The sequence below is a fragment of the Somniosus microcephalus genome, chromosome 18 (assembly GCF_052327205.1).
Source record: "Somniosus microcephalus isolate GS21.2 chromosome 18, FLI_Smic_1.0, whole genome shotgun sequence".
NCBI classification, from domain to species: Eukaryota; Metazoa; Chordata; class Chondrichthyes; order Squaliformes; family Somniosidae; genus Somniosus; species Somniosus microcephalus.
In genome coordinates, this window is record NC_141004.1 from 51,033,806 (window position 1) to 51,049,446 (window position 15,641).

Sequence of the window (15,641 nt, forward strand, 5' to 3'; positions counted from 1 at the left end):
CTCTGTTATTTAGTCAATAAAAACCTTTAGTTACGTTCCTAACTCGTCGCCTTTTATTGGACGAATTGATAGGTATATCACCTGGCACTTGTGTGGTGCGAATGTTACTTGCCACTTGTCAGCCCAAGTCTGAATGTTGTCCAGGTCTTGCTGCATATGGACACGGACTGCGTCAGTATCTGACGAGTCTCGAATGGTGCTGAACAGTGTGCAATCCTCAGCGAACATCCCCACTTCTGACCTTATGATGGAGGGAAGGTCATTGATGAAACAGCTGAAGATGGTTGGGCCTAGGACACTGCCCTGAGAAACTCCTGCAGTGATGTCATGTGATTGAGATGAATGACCTCCAACAACCACAGCCAACTTCCTTTGTGCTAGGTATGATTCCAACCAATGGAGAGTTTTCCCCTTGATTCCCATTGACTTCAGTTTTGCTAGGGCTCCTTGATGCCACACTCGATCAAATGCTGCCTTGATGTCAAGGGCAGTCACTCTCACCTCACCTCTTGAGTTCAGCTCTTTTGTCCATATTTGGACCAAGGCTGTAATGAGGTCAGGAGCTGAGTGGCCCTGGCGGAACCCAAACTGGGCATCAGTTAGCAGGTTATTGCTGAGTAAGTGCCGCTTGATAGCACTGTCGACGACACTTTCCATCACTTTGCTGATGATTGAGAGTAGACTGATGGGACGGTAATTGGCCGGGTCGGATTTGTCCTGCTTTTTGTAGACAGGACATACTTGGGCAATTTTCCAAATTGCCAGGTAGATGCCAGTGTTGTAGCTGTACTGGAACAGCTTGGCTAGGGGCATGAATCCTGATATACTTTCTAAAACATTACCCACAGATAGTTATTGATGCAACTACCTTTAATGTGTGACCTAGTTTATAGGGCTCCAATTTGTTTGAAGACATAAGATTCCTCTCTAGGTTACCTGCAAAACAATTGAAAGGAATACTTGGAAAGTAACAACAGGCCAGTCAAATATTGGCCAGGAATAACATTGTATTTTACCTGCATCAGGAAAAGAAGATTCCTGTAACAGTCTAGCAGTGATGCTTGCAAACCACTGCTGTGCTAACCAAATCAATTCAACTCTCAAAAGGTTTGTCCAGTTTTATAGCAAACTGATTGCTTTGACATTAAAACTAAATTTTTAAAAATTCTAAAAAGCATACTAGAGCCTATTGGACCAGTACATTTTCTCATCATTCTTTCAAACTTAATAACAATCTGCATTAACCAAATTGATGATGAAAACTTTGAAAGTTGCTTTGCCAATGTTTCAGCAAGCTGAAGCATAAAGACCAGGAAGGTCCCAGGTTTAAAGTGTGCGATGAGTTAGCTGTTTGCAGTCAGTGTGGCTGTCAAGGTGTTCCATCTGGCCTCAATGCCCTTCATTAGGGCATAGGAAATTATTCAGCTTTAATAGCAACTTCAAACACTTTTACACTACACCACTTTTCAACTGCTCCCAATTCTTCAAACACTCTACTGCTGGAATGATCACAATCAGTTCAACATACCTCTTCCTCTTGGTTTCTACTCCATCTTTTCCTGTACTCTTCTGTATCTTGTGTGATTAATGGCTTTTCATTCTCATCCTGCTTTTCTACATCTTGCTTTTCCTTTTCGTCCTTCTCTTGTTGTTCCCGAGCTCGTCTCTCAGCACGAGCTCGGCTGAATGTCTTCTCGGCTTCCTGCAGGTCTGTTAGTGTTACACCCTAGTTTAACAAAGCACATCACAATAAGAGCATTGTGCACATGGAATTACAAATAATTCAAGTTTGGCTTAAAAAGTGGGTAATGGGGCACAGGTTGATGCAATGGGTAAGGTACTCTGGGATTCAGGTTCAAATCAAGTCCAGATTGATGGGAGTGAAATTCTCCCGTCGACTGGCTGTAAGACTCGTTAAAGGAGCTGGGGGAGTCCAAATGCAGTTTCTAGTGGGGATAGGCTTACACTGCAAAACTGTCCCCAATTCGGCACTAATTGGCTAATCTCACTCAGAGGGGCTACAGGATGGCTGGTGTTGTAGCTTCTGTTATGGTTAACAGCCAGTGTTCCAGGGTAAACACTGCAGCAAACCTGCAACCCGCAACCTTGTTCAAGGGATCAGCATGATCTTTATTTCCAAAAACGAATTGGCGCTCAGTAATTATAAAATCCTTGAAACTCTCATTACTTTGTTTAAATGGAAATACTGCAATTCACTAAATGTTACCTATTGGCAAAACTAATCGCAAATATACGACTGGCTGCTCCATGACGTGACCTAGACACTGCCTGAAATTGTGTACTTTCCAACAACTTGCTATAGATCAAAAAGAATGAAGGTTAGCCAATCAACAATCTTAAATTTCTGAACTATGAATAATGTGATGCGTATAATATAAAAGAAAAAATACATTTTTCACTTGCTTTGCTGACATCTACATACATGTTTTAGATTCCTAATCTTAGATAACAAAGATTGGATACATTTGAGTCTTCATCTGTGAAGATCGATATGCAGAACTCATTAAACACTTATGCCATTTCTTGATGATCTATATTTCTACCACACTTACACATTAAAGGACTTAAAGATGTAAGCCTTGACTCAGTGGTAGCACTTTCGCCTCCAAGTCACAAGGTTCTGGGTTCAAGCCCCACTTCAAAGACTTGAGTACATAATCTAGGCTGACACTTCAATGCAGTACTGACAGAGACGTCATCTTTCAGATGAGGCGTTAAGAGGACAGATGGTGCCTCAGTTTAAGAGGATATGAAAGATTTCATGGCACTATTCGAAGAGGGTTTCAGCAGCAGATAAGCTAAGGCGGGGGCGTAGACGGGCGGTGTTATGGAGGTGGAAGTAGGTAGTCTTGGTGATGGAGTGGATAATGGGTCGGAAGCTCATTCAGGGTCAAATCGGATGCCAAGGTTGTAAACGCTCTGGTTCGGCCTCAGGTGCGGCCAGGGAGATAGGTGGCGTTGGTGGCTAGGGAATGGAGTTGGTGGCGGGACTAAAGACAATCGCTTTGGTTTTCCTAATGTTTAGCTGGAGAAAATTGCTGCTTATTCAGTACTGGAAGTCAGGCAAGCAATCTGAAAAATTAAGACACCGTGGAGGGGTCGAGGGAGGTGGTGGTGAGGTAGAGCTGGGTGTCGACAGTGTACACGTGGAACCTGACATGTTTTTGGATGATGTTGCAGAGGGGCAACATGTAGATGAGAAATAGCCTGTGACATGCTATGGGATATCCTGAGATTATGAATCGTGGTAAATAAATGCAAGTTCCTTTTTCTTAAACTGATCTTGGACCTTCCTTCTACTACTAACATCTATCCACCTATCCATTAAAAACTATTCTATATTAAAAAAAAAGTTGAGTGGGTGACAACATGCTTTGCCATTGGGAAAACCTATTTTAAAAATGCCAACATTTACATCGAGTACCTGTTATGCCTTTAGGTGGCACTGTGATTGACATTTACAGTCTGTCACTCACATTAGGATCAAAACCTATCACTAGTACGGTCTTGGCTTGAGAGTCGAGCATGTAGTTCCAGGGCTAAGACACTGGGTGGCAGTGCAGGAAGATGTCAGCAGTTCTCACAGGATAACTTGTATTTATATAGCACCTTTAACGTAATAAAACGTCCCAAGGAGCTTCACATGAGTGTAATCAAAAAAAAATTGACAGCGAGCCATATAAGGGGATGTTAGGGCATATGACCAAAAACTTGGTCGAATCGGTAGGTTTTAAGGAGAGTCTTAAAGGAGAAAAGAGGTAGAGAGGCGGTGAGGTTTAGGAAGGGAATTCCAGAGCTTAGGGTGAGGCAGTTGAAGGCATGGCCACCAATGGTGAAGCGATTAAAATCAGGGATGCTCAAGAGGTCAGAATTGGAGGAGCGCAGATATCTCTTAGGGTTGTAGGAAATTACAGATATAGGGAGGGGCGAGGCAGTGAGGGATTTGAAAACAAGGGTGAGAATTTTAAAATCGAGGCATTGCCGGACTGGGAGCCAATGTAGGTCAGTGAGCACAGGAGTGATGGGTGAATGGTACACAATAATGAGAATAAAACCGGACGGACAACCCAGCATTGACCTCGGCACCAGCTACGGCAAGACAACGGCACACACAGCCCAGTCGACCCTGCAAAGTCTTCCTCACCAACATCTGGGGACATGTGCTAAAATTGGGAGAGCTATCCCACAGACTAGTCAAGCAACAGCCTGACATAGTCATACTCACAGAATCATACCTTTCAGCTAATGTCCCAAATTCCTCCAACACCATCCCTGGGTATGTCCTGTCCCACCGGCAGGATAGACCCACCAGGGGTGGCAGCACAGTGTTATACAGTCAGGAAGAACTGGCCCTGGGAGTCCTCAACATTGACTCCAGACTCCATGAAGTCTCATGGCTTCAGGTCAAGCATGGCAAGGAAACCTCCTGCAATTACCACCTACTGCCCTCCCTCAGCTGATGAATCCGTACTCCTCCACGTTGAACACCACTTGGAAGGAGGACTGAGAGTAGAAAGGGCACAGAACGTACTCTGGGTGGGGGACTTCAATATCCATCACCAGGAGTGGCTCGGTAGCACCACTACTGACCAAGCTGGCCAAGTCCTGAAGGGCATAGCTGCCAGTCTGGGCCTGCGGCAGGTGATGAGAACACCAACATGAGGGAAAAACCTACTTGACCTCGTCCTCACCAATCTACCTGTCGCAGATGCATTTGTCCATGACAGCATTGGTGGCAGTGACCACCGCACAGTCATTGTGCAGACGAAGTCCCGTCTTCACACGGAGGACACCCTCCATCGTGTTGTGTGGCACCACCACCGTGCTAAATGGGATAGATTCAGAACAGATCTAGCAGCTCAAAACTGGGCATCCATGAGGCGCTGTGGGTCATTAGCAGCGACAGAATTATATTCCACCACAATCTGTAACCTCATGGCCCGGCATATCCCTCACTCTACCATTACCATCAAGCCAGGTGACCAACCCTGGTTCAATAAGGAGTGCAGAAGAGCATGAGGTGCCGAGCATGAGGTGCCAACCTGGGGAAGCTGCAACGCAGGACTACATGCACGCTAAAAAGCAGAACACAATCCAATCCGGCCAATTACTGCCCCATCAGTCTACTCTCAATCATCAGCAAAGTGATGGAAGGTGTCATCGACAGTGCTATCATGCGGCACTTATTCACTAATAATCTGCTCACTGATGCCCAGTTTGGGTTCCACCAGGACCACTCAGCTCTAGACCTCATTACAGCCTTGGTCCAAACATGGACAAAAGAGCTGAATTCCAGAGGCAAGGCGAGAGTGACTGCCCTTGGCATCAAGGCAGCATTTGACCGAGAGTGGCATCAAGGAGCCCTAGTAAAACTGAACTCAATGGGAATCGGGGGGAAAATCTTCACTGGCTGGAGTCATACCTAGCACAAAGGAAGATGGTTGGGGTGGTTGGTGGTCAATCATCACAGCCCCAGGACATCGCTGCAGGAGTTCCTCAGGGCGGTGTCCTAGGCCCAACCACCTTCAACTTCATCAATGACCTTCCCTCCATCATAAGATCAAAAATGGGGATGTTCGCTGATGACTGCACAGTGTTCAGTGCCATTCGCAACTCCTCAGATAATGAAGCAGTCCATGCCCGCATGCAACAATACCTGGACAACATTCAGACTTGGGCTGATAAGTGGCAGGTGACATTTGTGCCACACAAGTACCAGGCAATGACTATCTCCAACAAGCGAGAGTCTAACCACCGTCCCTTGACATTCAACGACATTACCATCACCGAATCCCCCACCATCAACATCCTGGGGATCACCATCGACCAGAAACTTAACTGGACCAGCCACATAAATACTGTGGCAACAAGAGCAGGTCAGAAGCTATGTATTCTGCGGCATGTGTCTCACCTCCTGACTCCCCAAAGCCTTTCCACCATCTACAAGGCACAAGTAAGGATTGTGATGGATGGAATACTCTCCACTTGCCTGGATGAGTGCAGCTCCAACAACACTCAAGAAGCTCGACACCATCCAGGACAAAGCAGCCCGCTTGATTGGCACCCCATCCACCACCATAAACATTCACTCCCTCCACCATCGGCGTACCGTGGCTGCAGCACCATCTACAAGGTGCACTGCAGCAACTCGCCAAGGCTCCTTCGGCAGCACCTCCCAAACCCGCGACCTCTCCCACCTAGAAGGACAAGGGCAGCAGGCCCATGGGAACACCACCACCTCCAAGTTCCCCTCCAAGTCACACACCATCCTGACTTGGAAGTATATCGCCGTTCCTTCATCATCGCTGGGTCAAAATCCTGGCACTCCCTACCTAACAGCACTGTGGGAGTACCTTCACCACACGGACTGCAGCAGTTCAAGGCGGCGGCTCACCACCACCTTCTCAAGGGCAATTAGGGATTAGCAATAAGTGCTGGCCTTGCCAGCGATGCCCAGGTCCCATGACTGAATAAAAAAAAGGGACCTGTGGGCGGCAGAGTTTTGGATAACCTCCAGTTTACGGAGGGTAGAAGGTGGGAGGCTGGCCAAGAGCGAGTTGGAATAATCAAGTCTAGGGGTAACAAAGGCATGGATGAGGGTTTCATCATATGAGCTGAGGCAGGGGCAGAGTCGGGCGATGTTACGGAGGTGGAAATAGGCAGTCTTAGTGATGGTGCAGATGTGGTCGGAAACTCATCGAGGTCAAATATGACACCAAGGCTGTTTAGAGACAGTGGAGGGGTCGAGAGAGGTGTATTTACAATATGTGGATGAAAGGTTAAGCGTTGTGTGGAAGTGAAAAATATTTGAGTAAAGATTTACCTAAAAGTAGCCCTCTTCATTCCTGAGGTTTGTATGCACTTCGACCCGAAATTGAAATCTTCTTCACACACCTGTGAATTTGTGTTTGCACTCACACTCAAAGATATGCCTGACCTACAGCACGACTATTGCCACCTCGATCTCCTCCCAAGCCCCCACCACACAAAACACACTGGCTTCTACACATTTACTTGCACTAAGATTATATCTACCCACCACTCCCACAGAGAGATCCTGCTCAAAATCCCAATTTCTCATCCAGCACTGACATCTTTGCACAGCCATTTAAATCTGCGCCTGTCTGGAAACCACACTCACTTCCTCTCCTACAGTGAAAGAGACACAAACAGAAGTGGGAGTGAGAGAGAGGCGCAGGAAGGGCGGGCAGAGAAAGCGAGAGACAAGGGGGGGCCAGAGAGGGGGGTCTGCGAGCGGGCAGGCGAGAGAAAGAAAGGTGTCTGCGGGCGGGCGGGGGGGAGGCCTGCGGGCGGGCGAGGCCGGTGGGCGAGGGGGGAAAGAGGCCGGCGGGCGGGAGGGGGAGGCCGGCGGGCGGGCGGGGGGAGGCCGGCGGGCGGGCGGGCGAGCGAGGGGGAGGCCGGCGGGCGAGGAGGAGGCCGGCGGGCGGGCGAGGGGGAGGACGGCGGGCGGGCGGGCGAGGCCGGCGTGCGGGCGAGGGGGAGGCGTGCGGGCGAGGCCGGCGGGCGAGGGGGAGGCCGGGGGGCGGGCGGGCGAGGGGGAGGCCGGCGGGCGGGCGAGGGGGAGGCGGGCGGGCGGGCGAGGGGGAGGCCGGCGGGCGAGGGGGAGGCCGGCGGGCGGGCGGGCGAGGGGGAGGCCGGCGGGTGGGAGGCCTGCGGGCGGCCGGGCGAGAGGGAGGCCTGCGGGCGGCCGGGCGAGAGGGAGGCCTGCGGGCGGCCGGGCGAGAGGGAGGCCTGCGGGCGGGCGGGCGAGAGGGAGGCCTGCGGGCGGGCGGGCGAGAGGGAGGCCTGCGGGCGGGCGGGCGAGAGGGAGGCCTGCGGGCGGGCGGGCGAGAGGGAGGCCTGCGGGCGGGCGGGCGAGAGGGAGGCCTGCGGGCGGGCGGGCGAGAGGGAGGCCTGCGGGCGGGCGGGCGAGAGGGAGGCCTGCGGGCGGGCGGGCGAGAGGGAGGCCTGCGGGCGGGCGGGCGAGAGGGAGGCCTGCGGGCGGGCGGGCGAGAGGGAGGCCTGCGGGCGGGCGGGCGAGAGGGAGGCCTGCGGGCTGGCGGGCGAGAGGGAGGCCTGCGGGCGGGCGGGCGAGAGGGAGGCCTGCGGGCGGGCGGGCGAGAGGGAGGCCTGCGGGCGGGCGGGCGAGAGGGAGGCCTGCGGGCGGGCGGGCGAGAGGGAGGCCTGCGGGCGGGCGGGCGAGAGGGAGGCCTGCGGGCGGGCGGGCGGGCGAGAGGGAGGCCTGCGGGCGGGCGGGCGGGCGAGAGGGAGGCCTGCGGGCGGGCGAGAGGGAGGCCTGCGGGCGGGCGAGAGGGAGGCCTGCGGGCGGGCGGCCTGCGGGCGGGCGGGCGGGCGAGAGGGAGGGAGGCCTGCGGGCGAGCGGGCGAGAGAGAAGCCTGCGAGCGGGCGGGTGAGAGAGGTCTGTGAGCGGGCGGGCGATAGGGCTGCGAGTGGGAGAGAGGGAGGTCGGCGAGAGAGGTCTGCGAGTGGGTGGGGGGGGGGGGGGCGCGAGCGCGGGCTGGCGAGCGCGAGAGAGTAAGTGAAGGAGGCGAGAGAGAGACAAAAAAAGAGAGAAGGGGGCGAGAGAGAGAGAGAGACAATAAGAGAGAAGGGGGCCAGAGAGAGAGAGAGAGGGAGAGATGTCCCAATGCAGATTCATATTGTAGCATACAAGACATGTTGAAATTGTGCTCCTTCATGCTTCAGAATTCCTTGACACGTAATGGAAGAACATATTCTGGTTTGTTTGTAATCTGGGTCAATTTGTGTATTGGGTAGGCTGCAGAGGAAAGTCAGCCTCATCGCAAGCATATCTTGTTGCTAAAGCCCGTTGAATGAGGACCTGAGTTAAACAATTGACATCTTGTATGTTAACAGGACCACTGTGCTGTGTTTTATGAAGCAATGCATCATCCGAATTAAAATACGCAAGATCACGGGAGAGTCATTAGGTTTTTAAATTAAACCGAAGGTACGAATAGATGTGCAGAAGAGCACTTTTGCACTCTTGTACTAAAGTTGACCATTATGGGAATCATACACTGTATTTTTTAGCAATCTTACATTTCCTGGGGTTGTATGTCCCAGAAAGAAATATTTCTAAATGCACCTCTGCAGACCAACAGATTTCAGTACTTCAGATTTTGCATGCAATACAACTGATGGAATTGGGTCTCAATTAAGGACAAACCATGTCCCACTGCACTCTCAAAATAGCTTCTTGCTCAACATATTATAGGCAAGGATGCTGGGTTTCAAATTTGACAGGAAAAAAAAGACCAAATTCCAGGATGAGATACCCAACATACAGGGAAAAATCCTGGCATTCCATAACAGAATTTATTCAGTCATTTTACATCAATGGGTCAGAGGTCTATGTTCAGGGCTATGTGTCAGATTTTTTTTTTTTTTTTTTAAGCTGTTCACCAGAATTTACTAGCTTTCTGGGTTGGTTGGCATTTATGTATCTGACATTTCTACTTGACCTCTAGGTGGTTTTAATCTCCCTATTCGACCACTGTGGTCTTGACTTTGCAATGACTTTTCTCATTCTCAGGAGGATGTACTTTCTTTCTGCAGTTCTTACAGTGCCAGTTCTGTGAAATCATCTTGTTTTCTAGTGTCATTTTCGCCTCGTTATCTAAGATTTGACACAATTATACTGTTATTAGAATTGGGCTTAATTAGAATATATCGAATGTTCTGTTGGATTATGAAATACAAAGTTCAATATAACATTTGCCCTAGTTCTTTAATTCACACTATGCGATCAATCACTGTTTGGGAAGATAGGAACAGGAGTAGGCCATTCATCCCTCGAGCCCATTCTATTAGATCATGGCTAATCTAGACCTCAACTGCATTTACCGCCTTCGATTCATATCTCTTGATACCCTTAGCTAATAAAAATCTGTGACTCAGTCTTGGAAAACTTCAATTGACAACCACAACCTTTTGGAGAGAGAACTTCAGATTTCCAATACCCCATGTGTGGAAAAAGTGCTTCCTGATTTTACTGCTAAATGCCCTGGCTCTAATTTTAAGATTGCGTTCCTTTGTTCTGGATTCCCCCACCAGAGGAAATAGTTTCTCTGTATCTACCCTGTCAAATCTTATCATTTTAAACATCTCAATTAGATCACCCCTCAACCTTATAAACTCAAAAGAATACAAGCCAAGTTTATGCAACCTGTCCTCTTAATTTACCTTTTAAGCCCTGATATTATTCTGGTGATTACCTGTGTAAAGTTGTTTGTACTTTCATTCTCCCCTTTCTGTTGTCATTGGTCTGTCCATTTAACCTCTAGGATATTTAAATCCCAGGTGTCTTGAGTGGGTAATAGCAGTTGCCAATTAGTTTGTTGCTAATTTCCAATTCTAATTTCTACCCATTTTGTTTTCTCACTTGCCTATTTGGTTGTTCTATCCACCTTTTTCTTTACAAACACTCCCAACTTAACAGGTAAGTTCTTGTTCAATGTAAGTTCTTGTTCAATATTCTATACACTTATATGTCCATCTCTACCCCACCTACAACTCAGCCATGTTTCTAGAATGCCAGGATCAAGACTTTCACTAGCTACAAATGCCTTAATGACAAACCACCTCAAGTACCTTTATTCCACATTACATTTCACCAAGGATAGTTCCCAGTTCATCCCATCTAACTACTGAAGAGCATTTTTGGCATAAAACTGATCATATCTGAATTAACTTCACAGGACAATTAAAGATATAAAATGACATTTCCAGTACAAAAACTGCCAATTCAGCACTTACTTACAAATGTTCCCTTTTGGTAATGAATTCATTCATATTTGGCCAATTCAGGAAGCTTCATACAGGAATACGTTGACTCTTCAATTGGCAATAATGGCAATTAGTTTGCAACAGCTGACAAATTTTTACTTTTAATTATGATGCAAACTAATTTCATGGGTGTTTATTCTTTAAAAGCTGCAAGAGTTACATTGTTCTGCCAATGTTGAATGCTAGCAAAGTATTTAATTGTAATCTCTTGATAAAACTTTAAAAGTTTACATTTTTGCAGCTCAAGGTCTTAATGGCATAAGCATAAAAATGAATATGCATAGAAGTATTTTATGTTCAAAAGTCTAACTTGAAAATTCAATAAATTGTACACTAACTGCTTTAGTCAGTCGACAGACACGCCATGATGATCTAAACATCGACCATTTTTGGCATCATAGTTGATGAGGTTGAAATCTACAACTCAATTTACAGAGTTCCTGACCACAGTGATCAGTGCGATTGCCAGCAGCCACACTTTATGCAGACAGACAAGTGCCCCGAGGTCAAATCTAACCTGTTCCAAAGCCAGTTTTTGCATGTCAAGTAAATTAAATGCTTAGCGTTATGAGTGAACAGCAAGGAGTAACATGGATGAAAATGAGCCTCAACTAAATCTGACTAATTATGTATTTTAAAAATACAAGTTATATACTTGTGGAAGAAAGGGTGCAGGAGAACAAGTTATTTCTTACATGCTTAAGTTACCATTATATGGAAATTCTACTTTTGCATTTGTAGATGTGCCATAAAAATATTTTCAAATAATAATCATATTTAATTTATTTTTTCTAATCAGTAATCACATCAACATATTTGGCTTCAAGAGGTAAGAATAGTACAATGGTTGGAGAGAAAAGTCAATTTGAATTATTGTTTTCTCAAAGACCAAAAGGAAGTTCAATTCTTCATTTCTGTCAGCAATGGACAGAACTTTATTAATAATCCAATTAAAGTTGTAAAGTAACTACATTTGAACCACATGGTATGAGGGATTTTTTTAAATTTTTTTAAAAAGTGGTAGTAGATCAGGAGCAAGCACCAAAATAATCCTGGCTTTGAGACATTGAACACTTAAGCAGAATCAATTTCTAACTTTTAGTGACTAAACATTAAAGTTCTGTAACACCACTGACCTGTGTTGATCTCCTCGTCTGTCTGGCCTGCCTGGATCGAGCTTTTCTCTGTGATTCTGCTTCCTCATCTCGGACAGGGGTGAGATACGACCTGAAATATGTCAGCACAGAGATAAGTTTTTTTTGGAAATGGACTGCAACAGGCAAGTGATTCTGTGAGGTCAGCATCGATGACTACGTCGATTTCTTCAGTGTATGTTGAAATGTTTAAGTGTCCTAATCCAAATTGTACACTCTCGGGAGTCGCAAACCTACATTTCGTTGTACTGCACTTGTGCACTAACAATGACAATAAAAGTTGATTTGATTTGATTTGAAATCACCATCACTCAAACTGCAGTAACTTCTGATGCTGAAGAATTTTAGCAGGTGATTGGACATAGTGGAAGCTATACATTTGAATAGTAGAAAACATATCTCTTCAGACAACTTATTTTAGTTCCAGTACTAATGTATCATATGTTAATAATGTATTGCAAAAGCAAGGCATATAAACAATGGCTACAGAATACATGACATCTACCACTAAAGAAAGTCAATTCATTTTTCCTCCCTAAAGAGTACCTTTCCTAGCATTATCAGGAACCAGTTAATATCCCCTGTTCTTGGCACAGTTTCACTTGCACACAAAACATTCCTATATCTAGAAAGTACATGTTTTAAGGATAATTTTACAACTTTATGAAGTTTAAAGTCTTAAAAAATAAAATGTAATTGAGAATTGAAACAGACTTAATTGTTCAATTGTCCCCTTTCAGCTATAAAGCACGCAGCAGTTACTGTCCATAAAATAAAATAAAAGATACCTCTTTACGTAGGCCTGCATCTTGCTTTCAAGGTCAGGACAAAAACTTAGAATTACGGAAAGAGGCTGCTTCACAGCAGACTGCAGTAATTAAGTATAGTCTCAATGGAAGACAGACAAACCCTTGCATTATGCTAGATACCTCAGAGCTTGCGAGCAAGAAGCAAGTGTATGAACACTGCAGCTCTGCAGGAAGTGATATCACTGACAGCTTCTGTCATACTTATTTAACCTAAAGTACCTTCGCTGTAAAAGCCAGCGTATCATTTCATTTTCCATTAACTGATTCAAGCAGCTTTGCACATTGCTGTAGTGGTATTATGTTGAACACATTTTCTAATTTAGACTTTTCAAATACATACCATGAATAACTTTCACAATTAAGAAGCCAAACACAAACATGAAGAAACATTTAACTAGAACATAGCAAAGTCTTTTCATTTGTGTTCATTTAAAAAAAGAGTCCTCCAGGACTTTAAAAAACTATATTGAAATAATAATTTGAGCAAACAGGACTTGCCTTCTGGAATCTGACATGATGGAATCTGTGAGCCAAAGAGCCAAAACTGTTGTGGACACAGCTTAAAACACCAAAAGGCAAGTGCAGAAGATGACAACCTTCAATATTCCTAACATACTTTCAATGGGAGGCAAACCTGAATCCACTTGTTCTTGCAAAGGTCAAGCGAGCACACATTTATTAACCCTGAAATCCTCATTATCTACAAGGCAAAACATTGATTTAGACTCAGATTTGTGACAAACAAAATATTTTGGCATTGAAGTGCCCACTACATCAGCATGCCAGGATAATTATATCAGGCACACATTCCTCCAGTTCTGCTTTCTACAGAGTAACTGGCTAATGCTGCAGAAAGCTTTCTCAGTTGATCAAGTTGACACTAACCTTATCTGAATGAGATTAGTTTAGGACCATTAACAACGCCTTTTATAGTAAGGTGATACCAGACTGCACACTTGTGTCAGTAACAGAACTGAATTACATTCTAGTCTTGCTAGTATCCAGCTTCCACCTGCACGTCTATATGAGGAAAGGTTAGTATCCAATGGAAGAATGAATTCATGAGTGGCAATTTACAACAAGCCTTTATCAGTGTAGTCTGCAGTTCATGATTCCAGTGACAACTTCAAAGACCAGGTATGACGTCACATCAACAGAAAATATCCACTTGAATCTTTCTGCTGCATGCAAAATGAAGCAACTGTAGCTAAAGATAATTCACTTTGAAAGTAAAGAAAAAATCCTGAATACGCTTTCCTTAATGCAGTCCCAACTGGTCACAAACTGTTCTCTTTAAAATTTTAACACTAAGGAGCCTTAACAGCAGCCTAGCATGAAGTATCTTCCTAATATACAAGAACTAAGCTTTTAACATTGAAAACCTCCCACTTTTGACCTGATTCCTATAAATGCTCTGCTCCTTAATCACTTAAGTTATGAGGTCATATTATTCATTTTTTTCCACAACAATTATGCAGCATCTACAGACAGCAACAATTACTGCAGGTCACTGCAGTGTTCGTTTTTTAAAAATTGAGATGAAGCACTTGGCAGAGTTATCGCATAACAGAGTCCAACAGTCAATTGAACGTGTGAAGTTCATCATATACCCACGGTCCCAAATGCTAATTTTTGCAACCGCACCATTTCAAGAAAAAATTGATGTACTTGAAACAAGACTTACAGCAATACATTACTTGTTTGTTCCCAATCTTGGTAAATAACCGTCCTTAATGGATTACTATAGATCCCTATACAGCAACAGTGACTGTGCTTCAGAAGTAATCTATTGGCTGTTATGTGGTTTGGGACAGAGGATGTGATAAGTTGCCTTAAGAATGCAAGTTTGTTCTTATCTTTTGAAATGTTTGTAGTCAAGTTTCTTTAACAGACCTATTGTTCACAATTGTCACAAGATCTCCATCCTGTACCAGTGGGGCCGAGTGGGGAAGGAGAGTAGCCATAAGAGTCTTGAATAGTGTCAGCATTTATATAGCACCTTTCACGACCTCAGGACGTCCCAAAGCACTTTACAGCTGATGAAGTACTTTTGAAGTATAGTCACTGTTGTAAGGTAGGAAATGCGGCAGCCAATTTGCGCACAGCAAGCTTCCACAAACAGCAATGTGATAATGACCAGATAATCATCGATATAGTGCCAAGGGATCTTTTACATCCACTCGAGAGAGCAGGTGGGGCCTCAGTTTAACTGCACTGGAGTGTCAGCCTAGATTTTTGTGCTCAAATCTCTGGAGTGGGACTTGAACCCACAACCTTCTGACTCGGAGGTGATGCTGCTACCAACTGAGCCACGGCTGACACTATTCAAGACTTTCATTATGAAATGTAAAACAGGATTCTGTGTCACATGTCACTTTATTTAATTTAGTCTTAAAAAATTGAATTACGGTTAAGTTTAGACTTACAGTACCCCATAAATTACATTATATTTTGCGAGAGTGATTTTGTTTGGTATATTCACGGAAAGGGATTACATTCAAACCATTTTCTTGCATTTTCCTAGAATTAGCTATTAGCTGCAAGAAAATCTGACACTGGACATTTCAAGGAGCTGCTGGTGCGGATAATACACACCCGAGGCTCCTTAAGGAGATGGGACAGGTGCTGTGCAAGTACTTTTAATAGCTCGCTGGAGTTAGGGACTCTTCCCTTAGACTGGAAGGTTGTTAATGTAGCTTCAATTTTAAAAAATAGGGGATAAGGCAGAACTGGGTAACTATAGGCCCATTAGCTTGATGTCAGTAAGAGGGAAGCTGCTCAAAGGAATCATTAGCGATGCAATACATGTCCGCTTAGACAGAAAAGTTCTATTAGGAACACTCAAGAC

At 45.5% G+C, this 15,641-nt stretch overlaps 1 protein-coding gene across 2 annotated transcripts in view; it reads right to left on the reverse strand.

Moving 5' to 3' along the window:
* LOC147105267 (protein phosphatase 1 regulatory subunit 12A-like) overlaps positions 1–15,641 on the reverse strand; it is a 287,064-nt gene that overhangs the window by 106,357 nt on the left and 165,066 nt on the right. For both annotated transcript variants that reach the window (XM_086011450.1, XM_086011451.1), the window contains 2 exons: positions 11,967–12,057; positions 1,529–1,726 (listed from right to left, as the gene is read on the reverse strand). In XM_086011450.1, the coding sequence (XP_085867576.1) occupies positions 1,529–1,726; positions 11,967–12,057 (289 nt within the window). The remainder of the gene's footprint in view (positions 1–1,528; positions 1,727–11,966; positions 12,058–15,641) is intronic.